Raw genomic sequence first — 25,212 nt, 5'->3', positions numbered from 1 at the left:
GAATAGGCAACCATTTCCATTTCAATCTTTCATGCCTTCATTTCAAATCTGAGTCCTGATTCAGGCCCAGACCCGTGACCATTGCAGGGAGACTCCCCAAGAGCCAATGCCTCTAAAGCCTAAAGCAGGGTGGAGGAAAAAGGCAGCAAAACTCTTGAAACAAAATAAATTCGCAGAACAAAATATCAGGCAAATTGGACCTCAACAAGTAACGGTGTATCTGAGACAGTGACTGTTAAAACGAAATAGAATAAAATTTAAAATAGAAGAAGAAAGAAACAAGCATTTCGCGGGCCGAAAAAGAAAAGAAAGAAAAACAAATCACAAATGGCAGCAATTGATTGTTTGCATAAAACAATTTCAGTCAGCCCTCCAGCAAAAGTAACATATTGCCTCAATTTTCAACCATAACTAGCCAAGACAAGGACTATTTACAATCAATTTTAGAGGCAAAGTCTTAAAACCCTTCCCGATACTCGCAGAGCATGGTGCACTAGGGACAAAATAATCCGCATAAAGGTTGTTTCCTAGATGTTTGGTATAAAAAGGGCATGCAACATTAACGAGGGAGGCTACACATGCTATTGTCACATGAACGTGTAGCAGATTCCATGTATAGGTGAGATACGACAAATCAGTTGTATGCAAAACTATGAACCATGATAAGTTTATGCCATTAAGCCCCTAGGCAACAAGAAGGGGAAAAGAATACATAAATGCATCCATTCACTGCGAAACAAGTAGAGAGGTAGATGCAGGCATACCAATAGCCAAACCAGACAACAGCAGCAGCCAAGTAGAGAATTTGCAGGATCCACCCAAGGAACCATCTGGAGAAGATAGTGCTCAACGTGGGACGGACCTAGCCAACCTTCAAAGGACCTGTATTCACTGGTTTATGAAAGACTTTCACAACTGGCATTCCGTCAGCATCATCATTCCGGACCCTCCACGAGCGGTCCTTTTTCTTCTGAGGCTTCTTATGCTGTTTATGGGAAGCATTTGCAGGTTTTTTCTTAACAGTATCCTTCCTGGAAGCTAGTCCATTTGCCATATCAAAAGAATTCAAATCATTCAGTACATGCTCTAGATTAGGTGCACTCTCATCTTCACTGTCTGTAGGGTTTTCAGTATCGGATGAATCTGATTCATGGGCGTGGGACGAGCTAGGTACGGCTGCAACCTCCAATCCAGTATTATCATCATTTGACATTCCGGGAGGCATTTCAAAGTGAGGCAACTTGCCATCGATGTAATCCTTCAAAATTTGCCGAGCGGCTCTTGTTTCATCAGGCAGTCCGCTGGAGGCAACATAGCCACGAGAGGCACAATATGATCTCAATAATTCCGATGCCAAAGGGGGCCGAGATTGTGGTTCATATGGCTTGGGTTTTTGAAGAGTGATTTTATAAACATTCTCAAATATATGCCTAGGAATTCGGTTTGCCACAACCTGCACAGCCTCCCTGTGCTCAGTCATTCGATCAATTGGTAAAACACCAGAAGCAATCATCTCATATCTTGAGCTTGTGAAGGATGGGAATACTAATCCAGGACAGTCACAAAGCGTTAGTTCATCAGATATTATCAACGTCTGAAAATGCTTTGTCTTCCCTGGAGTTGAGGTGACGCCTGTACGCTTCTCTGCAACCAAAGCGTTGATTGTTGAGCTTTTCCCCACATTAGGGTACCCCACAAATCCCACAATCACACTTCCAGATGCTGTATTTGGTGCGGCATTTTCACCAGGTGAATGAACATGATTGGAGAATGATTTCCTCCTTGTCATTGCTATCTCCTCTGCTTCAGACTGTAAACGGGCCAACAGCTCGTCCCTGCTGTATATCTTCGTATGAGCATCATCAAACTCTTGCAGGTCATTCTGCATCTCCAATGGAAATCTATGTTTTTTTCCTTCAAGAGCGGCAGAAGCAGCCCTAGCTGACCAGAATACAAAAAGAATCCCATGAAGGCGAAAATATTTTGCCCACTTGTCTCTGCAATAATGTGAAGAAAGAATGCTTTTAAGTATTAAAAAAATGTTCTCAGTAAGTCGCAGCAGAAGCAACTTTGTGATTGAGAGGCAACCTGATAGAAGATGGCAAAAGATCTGCTTTGTTAATAAGAAGTAAAGTTCTTTTGTGCTCATCAATTTCTCGTGCATATTCCTGAAGCAGAACAAAATCATGCAAAACAGACCTTGTAATTCCTTATCCTAGTATAATTGGAGATATTGGAATTCCAAGGAACAAGGAAATAATGTGGACATACAAGTTAAAATTTGGAGACAAACTAAGAATTCATATACACAAGCACCCATTGGACTTGTGGGAGGTCTACAAATCCATTAACATAAATGTGACAATTAAAAGCTATTAAAAGCTAATGCCAATAAATGTCATCAAATAGGAACATTCATTGCCAGGATTCCATTTTCTTCAGACGAAAAACCTTCCAAATGAGGCTATTCTTGTTACAATAACAACATTTCAATTACCTTTCAGAGAGCAACTCACACACATACAAATATATACGTAAGCCTTAGACCTACTAGGTGGGGTTGACTACTTGGTGTGGGTTTTCTCATCCACACTTTTACCTTCAAACTTTTGAAAACTAGCCAGTTATGAGAAATTAATACAAATAAATTTTACAATAAAAAATAAGGATAATAATTTTTCTTTCGAATGGGTGCACGGTGCACCAAAAGTAAGCAGGGGAGAAATTGGAATTTATTCGCCTCAGCATATGCACTATGCACCCAATTGAAAGAAACATCACTGTCCAAAAAATAAAACAATGGTTCTGCCCATTGTCTTTAGGCATACACAGATGCCATGATCTTTTTCTTTCATAAACTATAAGAAGCAACTGGGTTCTTTTATTTAGCATGAAAAAAGCAACAAAGATAGTTTGATGAACATAGAAAGCGATTTTAAGAAACTTGAAGTTGATAGTGCTAACATGAAAAGTACCAAAAGAGTTGCTCATGTCCTCAGGCTCGATAGGAAAACGAATAAGGATGAAACTACTTATTAAGGGCAGTCCCTATTTTCAAAACTGAGATTTATCTTGCCATTTTTTACTTGGTGGTGGAGGTATGATCTATTAGTGTTCAATATTGCAGTAGTTAAAGTGGGGGTATCATCAGAGTTAAGGGCAAAATTGAAAAAGAGAATTACATTATATGTAACGTGGACAACACAACTCCTTTTAATTTTATTTATTTTTGGACTACAGATGCATATGGATCAAACAAGATGCCATGGATGCATCATCCACTAGAAACGAAACCTTGTGCTACGTCATATTGATTAGGATAATGAGGCCCACAAACTTAGTGTATCAGATTTTGTTATTATTATTTTTTATAAGGTATTGAAATATGTATAAAACAAGAAGCCTCATGCACTGGGGAACACCCCTTTTTATTGGAACATGTATACAATGGTTGAATACATATAAGGATACATCATGAACATTCTGTCAAAAATGGCTGAAAAGATATTCCATCTTATTCCCCGTTTCAGGGATTCCAATGAATATATATACAAGATAGTCTACCACAATAGGCAGCTTCCAAATCTAGATTAGGCAGTTTCCTAATCTAGATTTGGAAATATATACAATTTAGGATACAACCAAAAACAAACATAATCTTCAAGAAGATGTATCACACAGCTATAGAAAACAATATCAATCAAGCATATCAAGTCCAAGAATATGGACAAGGTATCTCGTGTAGTTTTTAACACTCCCCCTCAAGATTGTGAGTGAATGTCATACATTCCAATCTTACTTAGTAGTCTTTGACACACAGCTCCCAGTAGACCTTTTGTCAAAATATCTGTCAATTGATCACTTGAAGGTACAAATGGGACGCAAATCAGTCCACTGTCTAATTTCTCTTTAATAAGATGTCTATCCACTTCAACATGCTTGTTCGGTCATGTTGAATTGGATTGTGGGCAATGCTTATAGCCAATTTATTGTCACAATAAAGTCTCATAGGGGGTTGTCCAATTGATCTTGAGGTCATCCAATAGTATCTTAAGCCACAATAATTCACAAATCCCTAGGGCCATTGATTGCTTCAGCACTTGATTGAGTCACAACATTTTACTTACTTCTCCAAGTCACAAGATTCCCCCCTAAGTATGTGCAATATTCGGATGTAAACCTTCTACCCACCATGGACCCTGGATAATCAACAAATATCTATATGCTTCAAGAAACATGGTTTCTCCCTTTTTTAGTAGGATACTTTTTTCGGGGGTCCCCTTAAGTAGATTGTGATGTTTTGCATTGAGTATTAAGGATCTAGAAGGAAGAGATAGAGAGATCCCAGTTGGATCCCTTGCGGTAGGCCGTTAGTGATTGTTTAGTGCTTTTAACGGCAACTGTTACTTAAGGGTATTTTAGGTATTGTTATATTTTTTAATTCCCTTGATGTAACCATCCTATTGCCTATATATAGGGGGCTCGAGTTAGCACTTAGGGTATCATTCATTTTTTCAGAAAGCTCTCTGTTGTAAATGAGTAGAGTGCTATGTGTTGAGAGGAAAGGCTTTGTGTCAAGAAAAGTTCTTTGTAATCTCAAGAGAGAACCGTGTGAGAGAGGAAGTGTGAGAACTCTTGTATCTGATTTCATTCATATTGGATTGCTCTTAGTACTGCTAGATATAAGAGTGATTCTATTAGTTCGAATCAGGATAAATTCTTGGTGTTCCTCATGTGGTTCGATTGTTCTAACTCTATTCTTTAGAATTCTTTACTTTCTATTTATGTTGTGTGATTGTGCCGGTGAGTGAGAATGTAAAGATTGTTATATTTGTTGGCTTCTTGGGTGAATTAATAGACTACTAGTGCTCCCAATTGTAACAGTGCAAAATCCTATATACTGTTTTTAGGTGAGTCCCATTTGAATTGTGCATGAATTAACTGACCACACTTACTGCATAAGCGATATCCGATCGAGTGTGTGTTAGATAAATGAACCTCCCTACTAATCTTTAATAGGATCCTTTGTCTACCACACTATCTTTTAAGCCCTCTCCTAACCGGTGATTGGGCTCAATTGGGGGTGTCAACAAACTTGCTTCCTAACATTCCTATTTTTGTTAGTAGATCATGTATGTATTTCTATTGTCAGATAAAAATCCCTTTCTTAGAATGAGCCACTTCTATTCTCAAGAAATACTTTAATGCCCAGCTCATTGATTTCAAACTCCAAAACTAGACATTTTCTCAATGTTTCCATGCCCTCTATATCATCCACATATACCAATAATGTTGTCACTCCCCTTGTAGCTAAGTGATGTACAAACAAAGTATGATCTCTTTGACTTTGTTTGTATCCCATACCAAGCATAACCTTGGTAAAGCGGCCAAACCAGGCTCTTGGTGACTATTTCAGTCCATACAAAGCCTTCTTTAAGCTACATACCACTTTTTCCTTAGTCTTTGGCCCAAAACCCAGTGGCAACTCTATGTAAATCTCTTCCTCTAGGTCACCATGCAGGAAAGCATTTTTTACATCAAATTGTTACAATGGCTAGCCTAAATTAGCAACTAAGGACAAAAACACCCTTACTGTATTTAGTTTTGCAACTAGAGCAAACGTATCTAGATAGTCTACTCTATTAATCTGTGTATATCCATTAGCCACCAATCTTGCTTTGTACCTATCCAAGGATCCATTTGACCTGTACTGTACAATGCATACTCACTTACATCCCATTAGATGTTTCCCTCTAGGCAAACTGACCAATTCCCAGGTTTGATTCTTTTCTAGAGTTGCCATCTCTACCTCCCATGGCATTCTTCAAATTCTCATTACCTATTGCTTCAAAAAAGGTTTTGGGAATAGGAATTGTATTCGGGCTAGTAAGTAAGGCTTTATGTCTAGGAGACAATTTTGAATAGGTCATGAATAAATGTGGGGGATGTTTGGTACAAGTCCTTGTTCTCTTTCTAAGGGCAATAAGAAGGTCAAGATCACAATTAGGAGGTAGATCATGCTCACTCAAATCAGGTTCAGCATCATATATCATAGATGATGTTTCAGGTTTAGTAGGAGAAATACCTGGAGAAATGTCAATAAGAGGAGAAACATTAGTAACAGGACTTGAATTAGATGTTGTAACCTAGATAGGTGGAGGAAGATGCTTTTCTCCTTGAGTAGACCTGCAGTGGACAAGAAGTAAGTAGTTGAGGCTTCCCTTGTATCATACTTGATGAGTCCTTTGAGGTGGCGGAAGGGAGAGAGGGAGAGGAAGAGAGTAGGTCAAGGAGGAATAAATCCCTATCCCTATCCTCTGGTACTATAGTCTCCCCCTAAGGATAAATCTGAGCAAAGTAAGGTTTATTCTCCACAAATGTAACATCAGCTGAAATAAAAAATGTCTTGGTAGGAGGATGATAGCACTTATAACCTTTTTGAGTGGAGGAATACCCAAACACACACTTGAGGACACGAGGATCAAGTTTGCCTTTATTAAGAGTATGGACATGAACAAAAGTGAGACAACCGAACACTTAAGGTGTTAGAAAGAGAAAATGGAATAGTAGAAGGACCTCATACCACCCAAGTGCAATCTTCAGATTTAGCCTTTAGTAAATACAACTAGACTACCCAAGTGCAATCATCAACAAAAGAAATGAACCAACGTGCCCCTGAGATGTTAGGAATAGTAGGACCCCATACATCATTGTGAATTAGTGTAAATGAAAAACTACTTCTTTTGTCAAAAAGAGAAAATGATACTCTCTTGTGTTTTGCAAATTCACACACATCACAGTGGAATTCCCTAACATCTAGACCCTTGAATAAGGAAATAACATTTTAAGGACCATAAAAAAGGGATGACCAAGACGGAAGTAATGAAGCCATAGCTTATCTTTATTGGAATGAGCAAGGAATGATATAGGGGAAACTCTCTTATTAGCCTACTTCACTTGGTTCTTTAAGGTAGTAGAGTCCAACCCTTTCCCTAGCACACCCAATCATCTTCTTCGTGTCCTATTCCTAAAATTCACAAAAAATTGGATAGAAAATGACACGACAATTAGCATTTGAGATGAGTTTTTAAATAGAGACAACGTCAATAAAGAGTTTAGGAACATGAAGAACATTCTTGAGGGTGAGATGGATGTTTATAAAAACATCCCCTTGGCTAGCCACAGTGGTTAATGATCCATCAACCATTGTTATTTTCCTAGAACTTGAACATGGTGTATAAGAGGTGAATTGATGTGAGGAACGTGTCATGTGGTATGTGGCTCTAGAGTCGAGAATCCAGGTATTAGGATGAGATATATCTGAAGCATGAAAGGTAAGAGAAGAAGAAGAGATACTTGCTAGGGCTAGAAAGCAGGTATCTATCTCAGTTTTCTTTTCTAGAGATCCCCACAAACTCCTCAGTTTTTCAATCTCTTCCTTGTTAAGTTCCATTGCATCTATCTAATCTGGAACTTTCCTTTCAGTTTGCTAAAGGCCATTGGCTACAAAGACTTGCCCTTGGCCCTTTGGTTGTCATCCCTTGGATAGCCACCCAGGAGTTTCCAGCACTTCTCTATGGTGTGCCAAGGTTTTTTGTAGTAGGTGCATCACAATGAGTTTTTGTTTGTCATCTTGTATGAATCTGACACTTTCTTTTCCTCTCTAGATCCCTTGCTCTAGTTAGAATCTTTTAAGGTTACAAGGGCGAAACTATCTGCAGGAGAACCATCAAGCATTACTCCTCTTCGTCCTTCCTCTGCACGCAGAATGGAGATCATCTCATTTAGAGAGGGCAGATCCTCCTTGCCGAGGATTTGTACTCTTACTGCATCAAACTCCATGTTTAGGCCTGCAAGAGAGTCATAAGTTCTTTCTTTTTCAACAAACCTCTTTTGTATAGCTGCATCTTCACTGCATTTCATCTGAATGCATTGGTAGTAGTCTAACTCCTGCCATAGGATCTACAATAGATTTGCATACTCAGTGACGGATCGAGAGCCTTGTTTGGTGGCTGTTACTTTGGTCCTGATCTCATAAATGGGCAGCATCATACACTTTGGCGTAGGTAAGCTTCTAAGCGTCCCAAATCTCCTTGGCAATCTTTAGGAACATGATTGTGTCACTAATCTCTGGCATCATAGAGTTCCAAAGCCAGGACATGACTAAAGAATCCTTTTCAACCTAGGCTGCGTACATAGCATCACTCCCCTTTAGCCCAGTTCCAAGTAGGTGACTTAGCTTTCCTTTACCCTTCAAAAATGTTCAAATCAACTGAGACCACTTCAAGTAATTCCTTCCATTCAACTTATAGGCCGCTTGAACATTTTGTAGCTCTCCTCCGGAGATTACACCATTACTTCCAACAAAGGAGACATCTGTTGTACTACTAGAATCAGCTGAATCCATCATGGTGTTGTGGGATGTTGACAGTTATGTAAGAAGATTGAATATTGATGAAGGCCACGACAATCGAAAATCACAAAGACTAGTGATCGACGTTCTAAGGCTCTGATACCATGTCAAAAATGGCTGAAAAGATATTCCATCTTATTCCCCCTAGAAGGGTTCCAATGAATATATATGCAAGATAGTCTATCACAATAGGCAGCTTCCAAATCTAGATTAGGCAATTTCCTAATCTAGATTTGGAAATATATACATTTTAGGATACAACCAAGAACAAGCATAATCTTCTAGAAGATGTATCACACAGCTACAGAAATCAATATCAATCAAGCATATCAAGTCCAAGAATATGGACAAGGTATCTTGTGTAGTTTCTAACACATTCAAATAACAAATACAACATGTCAACAACATAGTAAACTTTAATTCCACTATGTGGGACTAGCTACATAAATTCTAACTCTTCAGTCATTTCTATTTATAGTCTTATCTTCTGTAAGACCCTTATAATTCATGTTGTACCTAAAGATTTCCTACCAAGTTTTTCTTACTCTTCTTCTACCTCTTTTGTTAAATACTTGTTTCATTCCACCCACTCTCCTGCAAGGGCCCTTATTAGTCTTCTTCTCCCAAAAGACTAAACCACTTTAACCGTGTTTCACGCATTTGATCTTCCATGAGAGCCACTTCAACCCTATTACAAATAACATGATTTCTAATTTTTTTTTTTCCTTTTATAATTGCACATCCATCTTAACATCCTCATCTCCATTACACTCATATTTGTGCTTTACTTTCCAACATTTTGTGCTATATAATAAAGCTGGTCTTATAGTTGTCTTACAAAATTTTCTTTTTAGTTTAACGAAAATCTTATAACATTAAACTCCTGATGCACTTTTTTATTTTAATCATCATGCCTTAATTCTATGGGTAACATTCTCATTAATCTCTCTGTCTCTTTGGATGTTTGATCCAAGATATTTGAATTGATATTTTCTTGGTATGACTTAATCTTCCAGTTTTATCATACATCACTTGCACATGCATTTTTATGAAACTTATATTTGGTTTTCAATATGCTAAACTTAACATATCTAGATTCTGATGTTCTTTTCGTATTTTAGTTTTGAGTTTTGAATTTATTTTTAATTTTGTATTTTGAGTATTTGTTTTGAGATTGCGGAAAACACATTCTTTTTGTCATTTAAAATTGTTTCTCAAAACAAAAAACTAGAAAAGACATTTACTTTGGAATTTTAAGAGAAATTATTTTATGATGTTTTATTCAATGCATTTTGATTCAAAGTAAATTGTAAACATTTATTAGTAAATTGTAAATTTGATTCAAAGGTTTTAAACTATAATACAAGAGATAACTGATAATCTAACCGTATGTATATAATGCATTGAAATTGCAAAGTGCTTATAAACCATTGAAATTACAGAATCCTGGAAATGTCATTGGGAAGGAAAATCAATGGAGAAAAGTCATATTACAATATTTAGTTTAGTATTCAAACCAAACAAAACAAAAAAACTTGCATGCATATTTTGATTCCCCTTCATTGTTATGGCACAAGATTATTACAACCACATCAAGCTTATAAACCATCGAATTAAACCCTAATTCCAAAATTGAAACCAAACCCCAAATCTGAAACCTGAAAAAGAGGAGCCGTAGGAGGAAGAAATCACATAAGGAAGAAACAACCAGCGAAAGTAAGGGTGAGGCCGTGATTCTAACGACAGTAGTGGCTGGAGGCAGATGACAAAGGGGATCTGGGTTGTCGATTGCGATGCAATGGGAGCGACAGGTGGTGGTCGACGACACTAGTTCGACGGATTTGGGTTCTTAGTTGCGATGCTCGGTCGTTCAGCGGTTGAACGACAACAGCTCGTGGTGATGATGGCAATGGCGATGGAGGGCGCGGTCAACAACCGAGCCTTGAAGAGAAGAGAGAATGAAGAGTCGAACCTAGATTCCAATCTTCGGGAGGATGGAGAGCATTTTCCGCACTTTGGATTCAAAGAGTGTTTTGGTTGAAAACAACCAAAACGTGATTTTAGCGTTTTAACAAGAGAAAAACTGCCACTCCTAGGGTAAATCATCTAATAACAAATGAGATGAAGTATCATAGTGTTCAAATCCATACTTGTTGTGTCAGTGATTTTAGATGTAAGAGAGTCATCTCCTATGACTTCTTTACTAGCCTGAACATAATCTTGAGTCCAAGAGGCATAATCCTCACCATCTAATGGAATTCCAAATCAATTACGGATCAGTGTCAAAGTAACTTCTATATGAGAATCCCCAATGTTGGTCTTAAACTTTTTATCCGACTTTCTCTTATAATAAGTATTGTTTGCATTTGAATAAAAAGCCCTAACAACATCTTCATATATGCATCGATGAAGCGTTAGGAAATCCCACCAGCTAAAGTCCTTAAATATTTGAATATAGGGAAAATCAATGGATTCTAGAAACGCTAATTCCAAATAACGACCTTCTAGGACTTCTCGAGACTCAAAGTGTATGGAATACCTTTCTTGTTAACCCTCAAAATTGAAAAGTTGAATTTGAGGTCTTAGTTGAGACAGTGGACGGCTTGAAGAGGCCGGTTCCTTTTCTTTTCCTTTGCCCTTGTCTGAATTCTTCGTTCGAGCCATTGAGAATGATGAAACACGATGCAATCGAGAGAGAAAGAGAGAGCAAGAGAAGCCGTGGGATATTATTTGCCTAGATATTATCACTGGTTTATTAAACATTTTTTTTGTGTTTTCTTTGTGATTTTCCTATTGTAAGGCCAAGCTTGTAAATCTGTCAAATAATTGAAATAATCTATTGACAGAATGCATTTCGGCCAAAATTTATAAGTGATGTTGGGCACATCTCTGTAAATTTAAATCTTTTAAGCATAGTCGACAGCAATAATGCTGTTGTTGACTAATGTGCTAAGATAAGGGTCCGACCATAGTCGACTATGCACTCTTTCAAAATTAAGATTTGTCGGCTACCACGAAGTGTCTGTCGACTATGCCTCTTGAGTCTGTCGACTATGTGGGTCCTGTCTATTTAAAGAATGCGCGGCCATCAGTTTTCTTAAAACCCTAACTTCTCCTTGTGTGGCCGGATTGCTCTCCTTGTGTACCGAACCCTTCTCTCTCTCTATCATCTTGCATTCAGTTCGTTTGCAATTTCATCCAAGCACTAAATTTTTTTTGTGTTCTCTAAGTGCCGACCTATCCAAATTGTTCCTTTGATCTCTCTTGACTCTATCCTTTGCTCGCTTTCTCAGCCATATCCCGCGGCTTCTCTTGCTCTCTCTCTCTCTCTCTCGATTGCATCGTGTTTCATCATTCTCAACGGCTCGAACGAAGAATTCAGACAAGGGAAAAGGAAAAGGAAAGGAACCGGCCTCTTCAAGTCGTCCACCGTCTCAACCAAGACCTCAAATCCAACTTTTCAATTCTAAGGGTCAACAAGAAAGGTACTCCATACACTTTGAGTCTCGAGAAGTCCTAGAAGGTCGTTATTTGGACTTAATGTTTCTAGAATCAATTGGTTTTCCCTATATTCAAACGTTTAAGAACTTTGCCTGGTGGGATTTCCTAACGCTTCATCGATGCATATATGAAGATGTTGTTAGGGCTTTTTATTCAAATGCAGATAATACTTATCATAAGAGAAAATCGGATAAAAAGTTTAAGACTAACATTGGGGATTCTCATATAGAAGTTACTTTGACACTGATCCATAATCGATTTGGAATTCCATTAGATGGTGAGGATTATGTTTAGGCTAGTAAAGAAGTCATAGGAGATGACTCTCTTACATCTAAAATCACTGACACAACAAGTATGGACTTGAACACTAGGATACTTCATTTCATTTGTTTTCAGATGATTTACCTTAGGAGTGACAGTTTTTCTCTTGTTACTAGAGTTGATTTGTGGCTACTCCAATGCATTAAGGCTAAGAGAAGGCTAAATCTATGTCTACTGATGATCAACTTGATGATTGACTCCTTCTCAACCAAGACTAGGTCACTTCCCTATAGTATGACAATCAGTGAACTATTGGATAATTTAGTAGGTCAAATGGAAAGTGCCAGGAAAGTTTATCTTAGCTCTTCTCAGCATATTAATGATAAAACAGCCATAAGGATTGGCTATGCATGTAAGGATGGTGAATGGGTTAAGGTTGACAAACTTGAAAATCCTAGGAAGAAGAGAAGATCAGAAGGACCATCTTCATCACAACCTGAGTCTCACGATGAGTTAGTAGTTCAAGGGATGGCAGATTTAAAATTGGATATATCAAGGGTCGAAGCAAGTTTAACAGAGTTTAGAGATGAAGTCAGATCAGATTTACAAAGTCTCCATAGGCATCAAGCAGAGCTTTCATCTCAGATGGGACACCTTATTCAGATGCTCTCTTCTCAGTTCCCTCCTCTTGTTGCATCTCCATCTATACCATCAGCTTCTTCTCCTTCATCAGCTCAGTCTTCTCCCTCGTACATTTCTCCTGATGTTTAGATGCCGCCCTCATCATACATTCTACTTTACTTTTTGATATATGTATGCTTATCTTGACAATGTTAAATGTTGCTTTTATCACGTGTTTTGTTGAACTACATTACCACTTTATGAATGAGTGTTTAAGTTTTGGCATTTTACTCTTGTTAATGCATCATGCTTAAATCTAACTGCATGCTTCAATAGTTGAATAATCTCTATGTGTTGCTTGGTTTAAAGGGAAGCCTCAGTGTGTTTCAAAAAGGGGGAGTCTTTAATCTTTTTGATATTGACAAAAAGGGGGAGATAAAATGAATGAATTGATTTTCATATTTGTTTTGTCATCATCAAAAAGGGGGAGATTGATATTTTACTCTTGGAATATAAAATTGTTTTGATAATGACTATTTGAAAATCAATCTCTCTAAATGAGTAAATTAAATCTATATGGATAAGGTTGCTCTTGAATTAATGAGAAAATCAATCTTTAAATCTCCTTGAAGCAAGGTTATGTAAATCTATGTAGGAGAAATGATTGAGTATGGTTGAGTGTGTTTTAAATTCAAAATAAATGTTTTTGAACTTACTTTCAAAAGAATCAAAATGAGGATATGTAAGTTTTCAAATTTTCAAATGGATAGTCGTCTATGTGTGTTAGTGCAGTCGACTATGCTTGATGTTCTGTCGATTATGTATGGCTTCTGTCGACTATTATGCAATGATAGTCGACTATGACTTTTGTTCTGTCGACTATGTTTGTGCATGATGTTACAAAATTTCTTTGCATTTTTTAATCTGTCGACTATGTGGATGTATCTGTCTACTATCAGTAGTCTGTGTTGAACAATAGTCGACTATGTTTTCTTGTCTGTCGACTATGTCTTGTTTTATTTGAAAATATAGTCAATTAACCTATTTTGTCTGTCGACTGTTTGTTTCTCAGAAACTTGTAACGGCTAGTTTTTGGCACAATTAATGCTCGTTCAACCACCCACAACGATCCAAAATTTAAACTTATCCTCATCAACTATAAATAGGTGGTTGAAGATGCATTGATGGCTGCTGAACACATTGTATTTATTCAACTACCGAGCTTTCACTGTTACATCAAGCGTTTAATTTTTCTCTCTGTATTTTCAATTTTGAGGCTTTGATATCTCACTGTTCCATTCATTTTAAGCCTCGATTATTCATTTAGAGAGAGAGCTTATAACTAAGAGTTGTACTCTTAGACTCTCAATTTCACGATTTCTGTAATTTTCCTAACATAAGCTAGAGGGCCCATTAAATTGGGAGGGTTGTATATTTCCTAGTCAAGGACTAGAGGACCTGCTCGTATTGAGTAGGGGGTTGATAGTGAAGTTATTTCAAAATCCTTAGTGGATAGCTAAGGTAGTGGACTACGCTTGGAAAGCCGAACCACTATAAATATTTGTCTCATGTGCTCTTTGTTTTTGTTTGTCTCAGTTGGCATTTTTATTCTTATTTAATTTGTTTATTCATAAGATCTCATTTTTATTCTTCAAAACGAGATTGTCTTTACACGGTTGATATCTCATCGTGCCATTTCAAGGTCTTGAGGTTTAACGAATTCGTGGTCTTAACAGACGACTTCTCTGTTTTTCAAAATTATTTTTAATATACCAATTCACCCCCCCTGTTGGTGTGTGCCATATCATTTCAATTCTATCAGTGAGAACAGAAAATGTCAAAAGAACCTATTGTAAACTCAATTTCCTGCTCAATTTAAAAAGGTGTCAAGCTCCAAGTGTAATTTTTAGTTTTGGCGCCCAATGCTCTTACTTTAGCAAGCAAGGGGCATCATAGCATAGCCACTTAAAAATCCAATGGTTAAGAAACACATTAGGTGAGCTGCAAATACTAACACAATTGCAACACAGGTATTACTTTATTTTAGTGCGTTAACAAAATTTTGTCTATTGCAACTTGTTTAAAGAAGAAAACAATATGGTGAGACAAAATTCATGAACATCAAAGTTGTAAAAGCTAAGTTTGTTTACAAGGTGCAGCGTAGGAACAACAATAATGCATTCACAATATTCTAGATAGCATATAGATCATAAGTATTTCCAGGAAGGAAACAAAAGAAGTAAATGTTACAACCTCATATGGTCTATCATAAAACAATAGCACATTGTATCATGCAGCTCTTTAAAGGAAAAATTACATAAGAAATAAATCATGTTACATCTTCATGAAAGCAGTGTTAGCCAAACAAAGAAAGTTCTTTACCTCAAGATCAGGGCAACGATAGAAAAGTGGGTCCCTTGCATCAACCACCATCACGAGCTGGAGAGATTAAAGGTTCAGCTTTTACTTAAGGTCCATTACATCACAGAATATAAAACGCATTAACCTTTAAAACTTTAACTCAATAGCACAGGAAATGGGCACAAAGAAAAAGAAATTGATTTGTGCATTATAATTTTTCCAGGAAGGACAGGGAAGGCAACCTCAACTATAGCATATGGTACCAAACATGTTCAAGGGATAACAATGACTTCTTGTTCGTTATAATACTATGATTTACCCTTTAACAAAATGAAACCTCCTGTAGAACCTCTTTCAGTATAAGAGTTTTCCTAAAAATCTAGAAATGTTCCACATCCAAGTTCTCTTCCCAATTATACACATATTGCTGAGACTTAGTGAAACAAAAAACAGCACACCCAAGCTAGCAGACAAATTTGTTTATCATTTTCCAATTCATTGTTGGACTGCCAGAAAAAGGGCAAAAAGCTGGAATAAAAGGAAACTTCACCAAAGAGATAACAGTACTTGCTGGAATAAAAGGAAACTTCACCAAAGAGATAACAGTACTTCACCAGATCACTGCGCTCAAGCACCCGCCAAAGCTGTCTCCAAATATCTAGGTTCTTCTCAAATGGAGTAAGAACAAGCTTCTCATTCTCCTCAAGTCTACATGAAAAATACCATCAGAATATTAAGTACAAGCACATAAAAAATTACAATAACCAATAATATAGGACAAGGATTTCGAACCAATACTCATGTACAAAATGATAGTTTGGAATTGGATCACACGGTGGGAAAATAAAAGAAAAAGTGTAAAGTTTTCAATTGGCATGTAGAGTTAAAACTCAAAAACTGAAGAGGGCGCTTTCTTTTTTCTGATAAATACTTGAAGAAAGCCCTCCCTTCCTCCCAGTTCAGGTCCACAAGAAAAGGAACTATGGTCAATTTTCTATAACTGGAACTTGGAGAACATGTATAATGCTACTGAAATACACAAAACTGCACAAGAAATTGCAAACAGAAATTAGTTGTTGGACAAGCATTTCTTTATCAGGGTAAAACCAATTAATCTAGTAAAAAAGACCCAATCTGTTAGCACAGTACAACTCAACCCATGCAATTTCTTTCCATCAGGTGATGAATAACAAATTGGTCCAGATGATGAATAAGTGGATGTGATGATTGAACCAACAAAAACCTCCCAAAAATCGTCTTAATTGTTGAAAAATGTTTAAATAATTCAATATCCTTTGGATGAATAATTCCATTTGTTCATCTATTTTGATGAGTTTCCCACTTTAAAAGATAAGTCTTGATAAATTTCCCCCAACAAAAAATAAAAAAGAACCAGTTTTACTTGTCCAAATTAATATTGGATGTCTGCACATTCTCCATATCTTGCTTCAGCTAATATCCTTGTAAAATTATCCTAACTTCTCCATGATGTAGAGAAGAAGAAGAAGAAGAAGAAGAAAAACACTCAGGTGAAAGTGATAATTCAACAGTAACATGCAAAATAATAAGTACTGTTCTGTCCTTCACACACAATATGTATGCATGTAAACGTACTTGCAAAGATGAAGAGTCCAGACCATTTCTATGTTCTTGTACAATATAAAAGTGTCAATTATCAAAATGCTTGCTCATGTGCCTAAATAAAACATCACATAGTTCCATGTCATAAACACACCTCACAAGGCTGCGACGCCAAACTAAAAAGGCTCGTCTTTCATTTGCATCTAGCTCTTCCGCAGACATTTTAGCGTTCCATGGTGGCCTGAAGGAAGGTAACAAAACTCAAGACTTTTGCCTAAGTGGAACACAAAAATATAGGCAATTTTACTGTAGACAAGAAAATACATGCCTGCGTGGAACACGAAGACTGCTGGCATGCAATGCCTCCTCTTTCTTTTGTTGATCTCTCCTTTCTTTAGGTGTCATTTGACTGATGCTAGAGCTTGAGTCTCTGCAATCAAGGTATAGACATCAATTGGGAATACACACACACCCTATGCCATTCAGAGACACATGCCCAAACATTCTCACATGCATAGATGATTTTAAATTTTTAAAAGGCTAGAAAGAAGACAACAACACATAACTAACCATGACAAACACAAAAATTGCAAACCTTGAGGAAGAAAAAAAAATAATATAGGGAGCACAAAACTCTGCTGTGACACTTGCAAGATAACATACTGACAAAGGCAGATACAAAACAAGAAACAACTACCAATTGGAAATCCCAGAAAATATGATAAGAATTAAAGAAAGAGGACCGAGTGAACAGAAAGCAAGACCAGAAATAAAGTTGATATAAGTCGTACCATGAGTTCAAGCCATCCATTTTACATCACAAGCAAAAAAGCAAAGGAAACGAAAACACATGCCTTAATCCCACTAGGAGAGGTCAAGAAATGAATTCTAGACTTCTATTCATTTCTACTATGACCCAATATCCTCTGTAAGGCCATTATATGCAATGCCATGCTTAAAAGTTACCAAGTTCTCTTTAGTCTTCCTCTCCCTCTTGACAACTTCTATATCATTTGAGAACCCTAGAATCAAAACTCAATTATCAAGGAATCATCACCCATATTGTTAAAAGTGCGCTTAAGCTAGCACAGTTCTAGCACTTTTTCTTGTCCAAGCAAAACATGAAAGAGAAACCGCATCTTAAGAGCGCACTGTAATCCTAGTCTTTTGCCTCACACAATCAAACCCTCAATCCTCATGAACAATAGGAAACTCTCCACACACTAAAGAAGAAAACAGAATATAGAAACAAATAGAAACAGATGAACACATATACAAAGCCGGGATTTTATCTTGGTTCAGTTCTTCTAATGAAGAACCTACGTCCAGATTGCCTTTGGCCTTTCTCCACTATCTTGGAATCACAACAGACGATTACACGCACTGCTCTCTAATCTCTCACAGCCCTATACACACACAGGCTATATAGAATCTTGAGATTACAAAGCAATCTACTTTTCTCTCACACACAGCACATTCTCGACCTTTTTCTCACTCAAGATAGGAAAAACCAATTCTCTCAAATGAGACTCCCCCGACCCCCTATTTATAATACATAAGGGGAGGACAAGATAAAAACCCAATAAAACCGTTACAATACTAACCAACCTAACAGAAAACTAACTAATGAAATACCAAATACATCCCTGACAAATATCCTCCTGGGCCTTTTAACTAATCTAAGACAAATAATTTAACAAATTCTCCACCCATTTGAGTTAGATTATACTTCCTCAAGACTTCTACCTACACCCTCCCATACTGCCATGCTCTTCTTTACTCAGCATTTGGAATAACCTGCACTATCTTCATGCAATGCTTTAGCTTTGTGATAGGTACAACTTTAGTAAACATGTCAACCGCATTCTCTTTTCCTGAAACTTTGGTTAGTATAACATCTTGTTTTTCAATTATTTCTCTAATGAAGTGGTGCCTAACGTCTATATGCTTAGTCCTCTCATGGTGAGCCTAGTTCTTTGACAAATGTATGGCACTTTGACTATCACACATCAAAGTGGCTTTCACATCTGACCCTAGGAGCTCGCTAACTAGACCCTTAAGCCACATAGCTTCTTTTATAGCTTCCGATACAGCTATGTATTCAGCTTTGGTTGTAGATAAAGCCACCACATGTTGGAGGCTTGATTTCCAATTGATTGTTGAGTTCCACAACTTAAATACATACTCGGTTGTGGATCTCTTCTTGTCTAAATCGGCAACATAGTCTGCATTCGAGAATCCTATGATGCTAGCTGGTTCTCCTATGTTTACTCCACCATAAGACAAAACAGTATTATATGAGCCCTTTAGATACCTAAATACCCATTTTATAGCATTCCAATGGGTTTTACTTGGGTTTGCCATAAACCGTCTCACAACACTTATAGCATGAGCTAAGTCAAGCCGAGTGCACACCATACCATACATTAAGCTTCCCACAACACTCGAGAATGGTATATTATCCATTTCCTTCATACTCTTTTCATCCTTGAGAGATTGATCCAAGGACAACTTAAAATGAGAGGCAAATGGCACATTCACTACCTTAGAATTTGCCATTCCAAACCTAGATATCAGCTTTTCTAGATAGGATTTTTGAGATAGGCAAATTTTCCTTTGTTGTTTGCTTCTAGAGATTTCTATCCTTAGAATTTTCTTTACTTCACCTAGTTCCTTCATCTCAAATTCAGATTTTAGTCTCAGCTTTAGTTGCTGAATCTCTTTCTCGAATTGACTTGCTATGAGCATGCCATCCATATAGAGAAACAAGTAAATTGAGATGTTATGTGAGATATGTTTAAAGTAAACACAACAGTCATAAGAACTTCTAAGATACTCTTGTTTCAACATAGCAATATCAAATTTCCTATACCATTGTCTTGGAGACTGTTTAAGCCCATAAAGGGATTTCTTAAGTAAACACACTTTCTCCACCTCTCCTCTAGACTCAAAGCCTATAGCTTGATCCATTAGAATTCTCTCATCTAAGTCTCCATGAAGGAAAGTTGTTGTTACATCCATTTGCTCCAATTTTAGGTTTAAATGAGCAGTGATGGCCAACAACACTCTGATTGAGGTATGCCCCACAACAGGTGAGAAAACTTCATTGAAATCTATTCCTTGAACTTGGGTAAAGCCCTTAGCAACCAACCTAGCCTTATACCTAGGTTTAGAGTTATCTCCATCACCTTCCTTTATTTTGTAAAGCCATTTACAGCCCACTATACGTTGTCCTCTTGGCTTATAAACCAGATCCCAAGTTTGGTTTTTTCTTAAGGATGCAATTTCTGACTTCATGGCTTCTATCCATTTTCCTGATTCTTTAGAGACCACTGCCTCTTCATAGGTGAGGGGTTCATCTCCTACACTTTCTGATGCACTTATTAGGGCATATGCCACTAGGTCTTAGAAACCATATTGCTAAGGAGGCCTTCGGCTCCTCTACTACCTGTCCCTAGCCACACTGTACCTAGATGCATCTGGCTGATCTCCTAGGCTGGAGTTTGCATCACTACCCTCTTCACTCTCCTCATATTGAGTTGAGTCCTGATCTCGATTCTCTTCCTGGACTTGATCATCTAGATCCTGATCATTTTTAAATATTTCTTGGGTGTTTTCAGACACTACTCCTTTAATTTCCACATCTATGGACTTAGCATTTTTCCCTATGTTTGGTTGGGTTTCCTTATTTCTTGTTTTCATGGTAGAACCTTCATCAAACGTCACATCTCTTGTGACTATTGTTCTCATCCCTTCTGGTTCAAGATTCCATAATTTGTAGCCTTTTACACCAGTGGGGTATTCTATGAATAAGCATTTCTTGGCCTAGGTTCTAGCTTGCCTTGCTTCACATGAGCATAGGCTAAGCATCCAAATACTCTAAGGTGGCTTAGACTTGGCTTATGCCCTATCCATCTTTCATAGGGAGTTTGAAAATCAATAGTAGCTGATGGTGACTTGTTTATAGCATGGGTTGTTGTTGAAACTGCCTCTCCCCATAATGACTTGGGCATATTGGAATGAAAAAGCATGCATCTTACCCTTTTCAATAGGGTCCTATTCATTCTTTCAGCCAACCCATTTTGTTTAGGGTTACCCGGGATAGTCAAGTGTCTAACAATCCCACTATCCTTACACATTTGGTTGAACTCCCTATTGCAGAATTCAAGCCCATTATCAGTTCTTATGGTTTTGATAGACCTGACCTTTTAGTTCTCTACCATCTTTTTCCATATCCTAAAAGCCTTAAAGGTATGATCCTCTGTTTTTAAGACATAAACCCATAACATTCTAGAGTAGTCATCAATGATTTATAGGAAATACCAACAGCCACCATGGGATAGGGTTTGAGTTGACCCCCACAAATCTGAGTGAATATAATCTAGTGGTGATTTAGATGAATGAATGGTTGTCTTGCTAAACTTTACTTTTGCAGCTTTGCCATAGATACAAGACTCACATTTACTTAGTCCAATAACTTGACCATGCCCTAAAATACCTTGTTTGGCAAGTTCCTTGAGCCCTTGCTCACTTATGCATAACATCCGTAGATGCCACAGCCTTGCCTGCTTTTGGACATTGTTGCTTGCCACTACAGCTTCACCACCCAAGGTGGTTGCTTGCAGAAGGTATATGCCATTCTGCAGCACTTGCCTTCATGCATACCAGAGATCCCTTTGATAATTTCAATATTGCACCCTCGCTCTTAAATTTAAGGCCATTCCTATCCAACTCACCAAGAGAAATTAGGTTTCTCTTGAGTTTTGGAATGTGCCTCACTGCAGAGAGGGTTCTATATGATCCATCATGCATTTTCAACCTTACATCACCAATCCCTAATACTTTACACTCATGGTCATTGCCTAGCAAGACTTTACCCCCATTTATTTCTTGATAATTAAGCAACCAATGCTTCTTAGGGGTCATGTGGTAAGAGCAGCCAAAGTCTATAACCCAATCATTAGACTCGACTCTTTCTGAAACCATCAGTGCATTAGAACTGTCATAACCAAATTCACACACATTTACACCCCTATCAGCATTCTCCTTATCAAGAAAATCCTTCTTTTTCTTGGGCAATTTCTCTTAATGTGGCCTTCTTCATGACAATGGTAACATTTTATAGGGTTCTTTCTTGTCCTAGACTTTGACCTAGATTTTCCCTTACCTTTAGGGTCTCTCTTAAGGCTTCTAGATCTTATAGTCAAGACATCCCTAGTGGAGGATTTTCCCTCCACCTTTGTCCTTAAATCCTTAAGAGTTTAGGGCACTTATCACATCCTCTAGTGTTAAGGTGTCTCTATCGTGTTTCAAGATATCAACAAAAGTCTCATAAGACCAAGGTAAAGAATGGAGCAAGACTAAAGCCTCGTCCTCATCATTGTACTTCACATCTATGTTTTCAAGATCTAAACAGAGTTTATTAAACTCATCTATGTGATCTTGAAGTCTTTAATTATCATGCATTTTAAAAGTAAAGAACCTAGCCTTTAGGTAGAGACAGCTGGAAAGGGACTTTGTCATGTAAAGACTTCATTTTGGATACCTCCCTTAAAACCTTAACACCAAGGCTTAGAATCAACATGTTGTTGGCCTTCTTGAGGATATCCTTCGTTCTTCCGTGTAGGATTTGGGCATTTTCGATTCTCCTTCCAGTAGCTCCTCAAGGCCAAGATTGTCGAGGAGAGCACTCAGCTTCATCTTCTAGAGGGCAAAGTCGTTTTGCCCATCAAACTTCTCAATGTCATGCCTTGAGATGGATTATGAAGAAGCCATGATGAACTGCCCTTATCAATTCCCTTTTCACAAGTTTCTTGATTTCTTGAAAGGTGACGACACCTGCTTTGAAACCATATTGTAATCCCAGTCTTCCGCCTCACACAATCAAACCCTCAATCCTCACGAACAATAGGAAACTCTCCACACACTAAAGAAGAAAACATAATATAGAAACAAATAGAAACAGATGAACACACACATACGAAGCCGGGATTTTATCCTAGTTTAGTTCTTGTAATGAAGAACCTACATCCAGACTGCCTTTAGCCTTTCTCCACTATCTTGAAATCACAACAGACGATTACACGCACTGCTTTCTGATCTTTCACAGTCCTATTCACACACATAATATACATAATCTTGAGATTACAAAGCAATCTACTTTTCTCTCACACACAGCACATTCTCGACCTCTTTCTCACTCAAGATAGTAAAAACCAATTCTCTCAAATGAGACCCTCCCGACCCCCTATTTATAATACATAAGGGGTGGACATTACAAGATAACAACCCAATAAAACCATTACAATACTAACCAACCTGACAGAAAACTAACTAATGAAATACCGAAAACATCCCTGACAAATATCCTCCCGAGCCTTTTAACTAATCTAAGACAAATGACTTAAAACACTTTTTTGTTAAGCACAGGGCTCACTTTTTTTGTCTTTCTTTTACTGTTTTACAGTAAAAAAGAGTTGTTGCTGTATATCCTAATACACAAGAACACACCCATCCATTATATAAATATCTTTGAGTGTTTTAGAAGAGAATGATTTAGTATTTGGTCATGGTTTGTTGGCATGGGGTGTTGTTGCTAATATAGCTAAAATTGAAGAATCTAAATTTAATATTAGAAGCAAAGGAGGCAATGCAACAACAGGAACACCATCTTGAACTTCTAGTTCACGGCTAGTTTTGGTTGAATAAGTCAAATAGATGGCATTAAAGAGGAAGATGATGAGAGCTATGACTCCAATCAGTGTTCTAAAAGGCGTTAGGAGCTAGTCCGGCGGCAAGCTGTCGCCTAGCGCCTAGGCGCAGCCTAAGCATCGCCTAGAAAATTTAATATTTTTTAATATTTTTTTCTTAATATATTCTTTCTTTCCCCCACCCCCTCAAATTTCAGCGCGTTCTCACCCCCCTACCCAAAAATTTCACAGCACTCTCTCTCTCTCAAACTTGCCTCCTCCAAGCACATCGCTGCCCCCCGCCATTGCCAATCGGATTGTTTGCCTCCTTCGATCACATCGTTGCCCCCCGCCAATGCCAATCGGACCGTCATTGTGTTACCACAGGTAAATCCGAAGGTTGTTCCAGTCCCTGTCTAGCGATGGCGGCGGCAACGGTGACAACGGAGTCGGGCGACCCAGACCGATGCAACGGCGACGATTGCGATGATCATCACTGATAGAGTCGGGCGAGAAGTCTCGAGCCCAAACCATGTCTGGGTGGCCAAGGCGACGCCTCGCCACCTTGGTCGCATCAACCACCTAGGAGCCGCTCGAGCCCGATTAATTGGGTCGGCGCCTAAGGGGCCGATTTGGAGGAACTCGCGGCGGCCAAGGGCCGCCTAGCGCCTCTCTACCACCTAGGCGGCCGCCTTTTAGAACACTGACTCCAATGATGAAGATGACTTTCTTAATCTAAACTAAATAATTTTAAATGAATTAAAATAACCCGTTCTGTTTTATTTTAGCATGAATTTTTGTCTTGACACTATTATTTAGTAATTTAGTTGTAGTTATTATATACCTCTTTATTTTTTCTGAAGTCTGCACTTCATTTCTATTGAGTATGCGCTTGCACTTTGCACTTAAGCTCTACAAGGCCTTTGCACTTAGAGCCTTTAAAACCAATGCTCTCAGATTCTACGACCTTTATTATATAAAAAGACATTTTCGACTTACTATAATGTCAATATGGGGATAAAGTAGGATGGCATTAACTTCATTAATGGCACCACAAGCAATTTTTGTTCTAAATACTCCCGTAAATACATAAAGCCCCGTAATCAGATTATGTACCAATCCAACATCATGAAAATTTTAAGCACATCCTCCGTATTTACGTTACACTGCGATCGAAAAACGAAAGATGCAAAATGGAAAAGAAAAATAATTGAAACGTTTTCCATCCAAGTTTCAACTTCTTCAGAGAGCAGGTAAGGAAATGTTATATTCAATTGTTCAGAACGCAACCGTCCGGCTAGATAAAACTGACCATAGGCACTAAGGCTATATCCAATTGATCATAAACAATGGACCAATGCATAGAAAATTAATAAAAGCAAGCGTACGGGTCAACGAGGAGGTTGGGGATAGGGTTGTCGGCAGAGAAGAGGCGGGCGGCCTCGTCGGCCTGCTCGATAACAGCTTCAATGTCGTTGACTTCAGTGACGGATTCGAGGACCTTCTTGTGCTGGCTGTTGTAGAAGCGGCCCTTATCTTTGGACTGTTGGATCATCTGGTTGTGGTGCTTCACGAGGGCCCTTCCTAGCCCCGTTTTCTCGTTCTTCCCCATCTTTAGGTATTCTACAAGGCCAAAAACCCTAGAGAGCTTGGATACTCGTATGCTCTTTCTCTCTCTGTGCGAGTAGAACCCAAGAATCTGTGTCAATGCTTGCCGTGCGATTTCGGTATGGCGGTGCAGAGGAGTTTGCGTTTGAGGGTTTTAAATTTGTAACGTTGTTTAGC

The 25,212-nt window shown here is 38.1% G+C and overlaps 1 protein-coding gene across 1 annotated transcript; it reads right to left on the bottom strand.

Annotated features, from left to right (window-relative positions):
- Window positions 1-311: 311 nt before the first annotated feature.
- On the bottom strand, window positions 312-25,212 carry LOC127809550 (GTPase LSG1-2). The gene is made up of 7 exons (XM_052348420.1): window positions 24,816-25,212; window positions 17,067-17,168; window positions 16,893-16,979; window positions 15,772-15,865; window positions 15,179-15,235; window positions 2,089-2,168; window positions 312-1,997 (listed from the first exon to the last, which is right to left on the bottom strand). The coding sequence occupies exons 1-7, from the start codon at window positions 25,037-25,039 to the stop codon at window positions 863-865; spliced, it is 1,779 nt and encodes a 592-aa protein (XP_052204380.1). The 5' UTR covers window positions 25,040-25,212; the 3' UTR covers window positions 312-862.

This window comes from Diospyros lotus, chromosome 1 (genome assembly GCF_014633365.1).
Source record: "Diospyros lotus cultivar Yz01 chromosome 1, ASM1463336v1, whole genome shotgun sequence".
Lineage (NCBI taxonomy): Eukaryota > Viridiplantae > Streptophyta > Magnoliopsida > Ericales > Ebenaceae > Diospyros > Diospyros lotus.
This window is presented reverse-complemented; position numbering and strand designations above follow the sequence as displayed.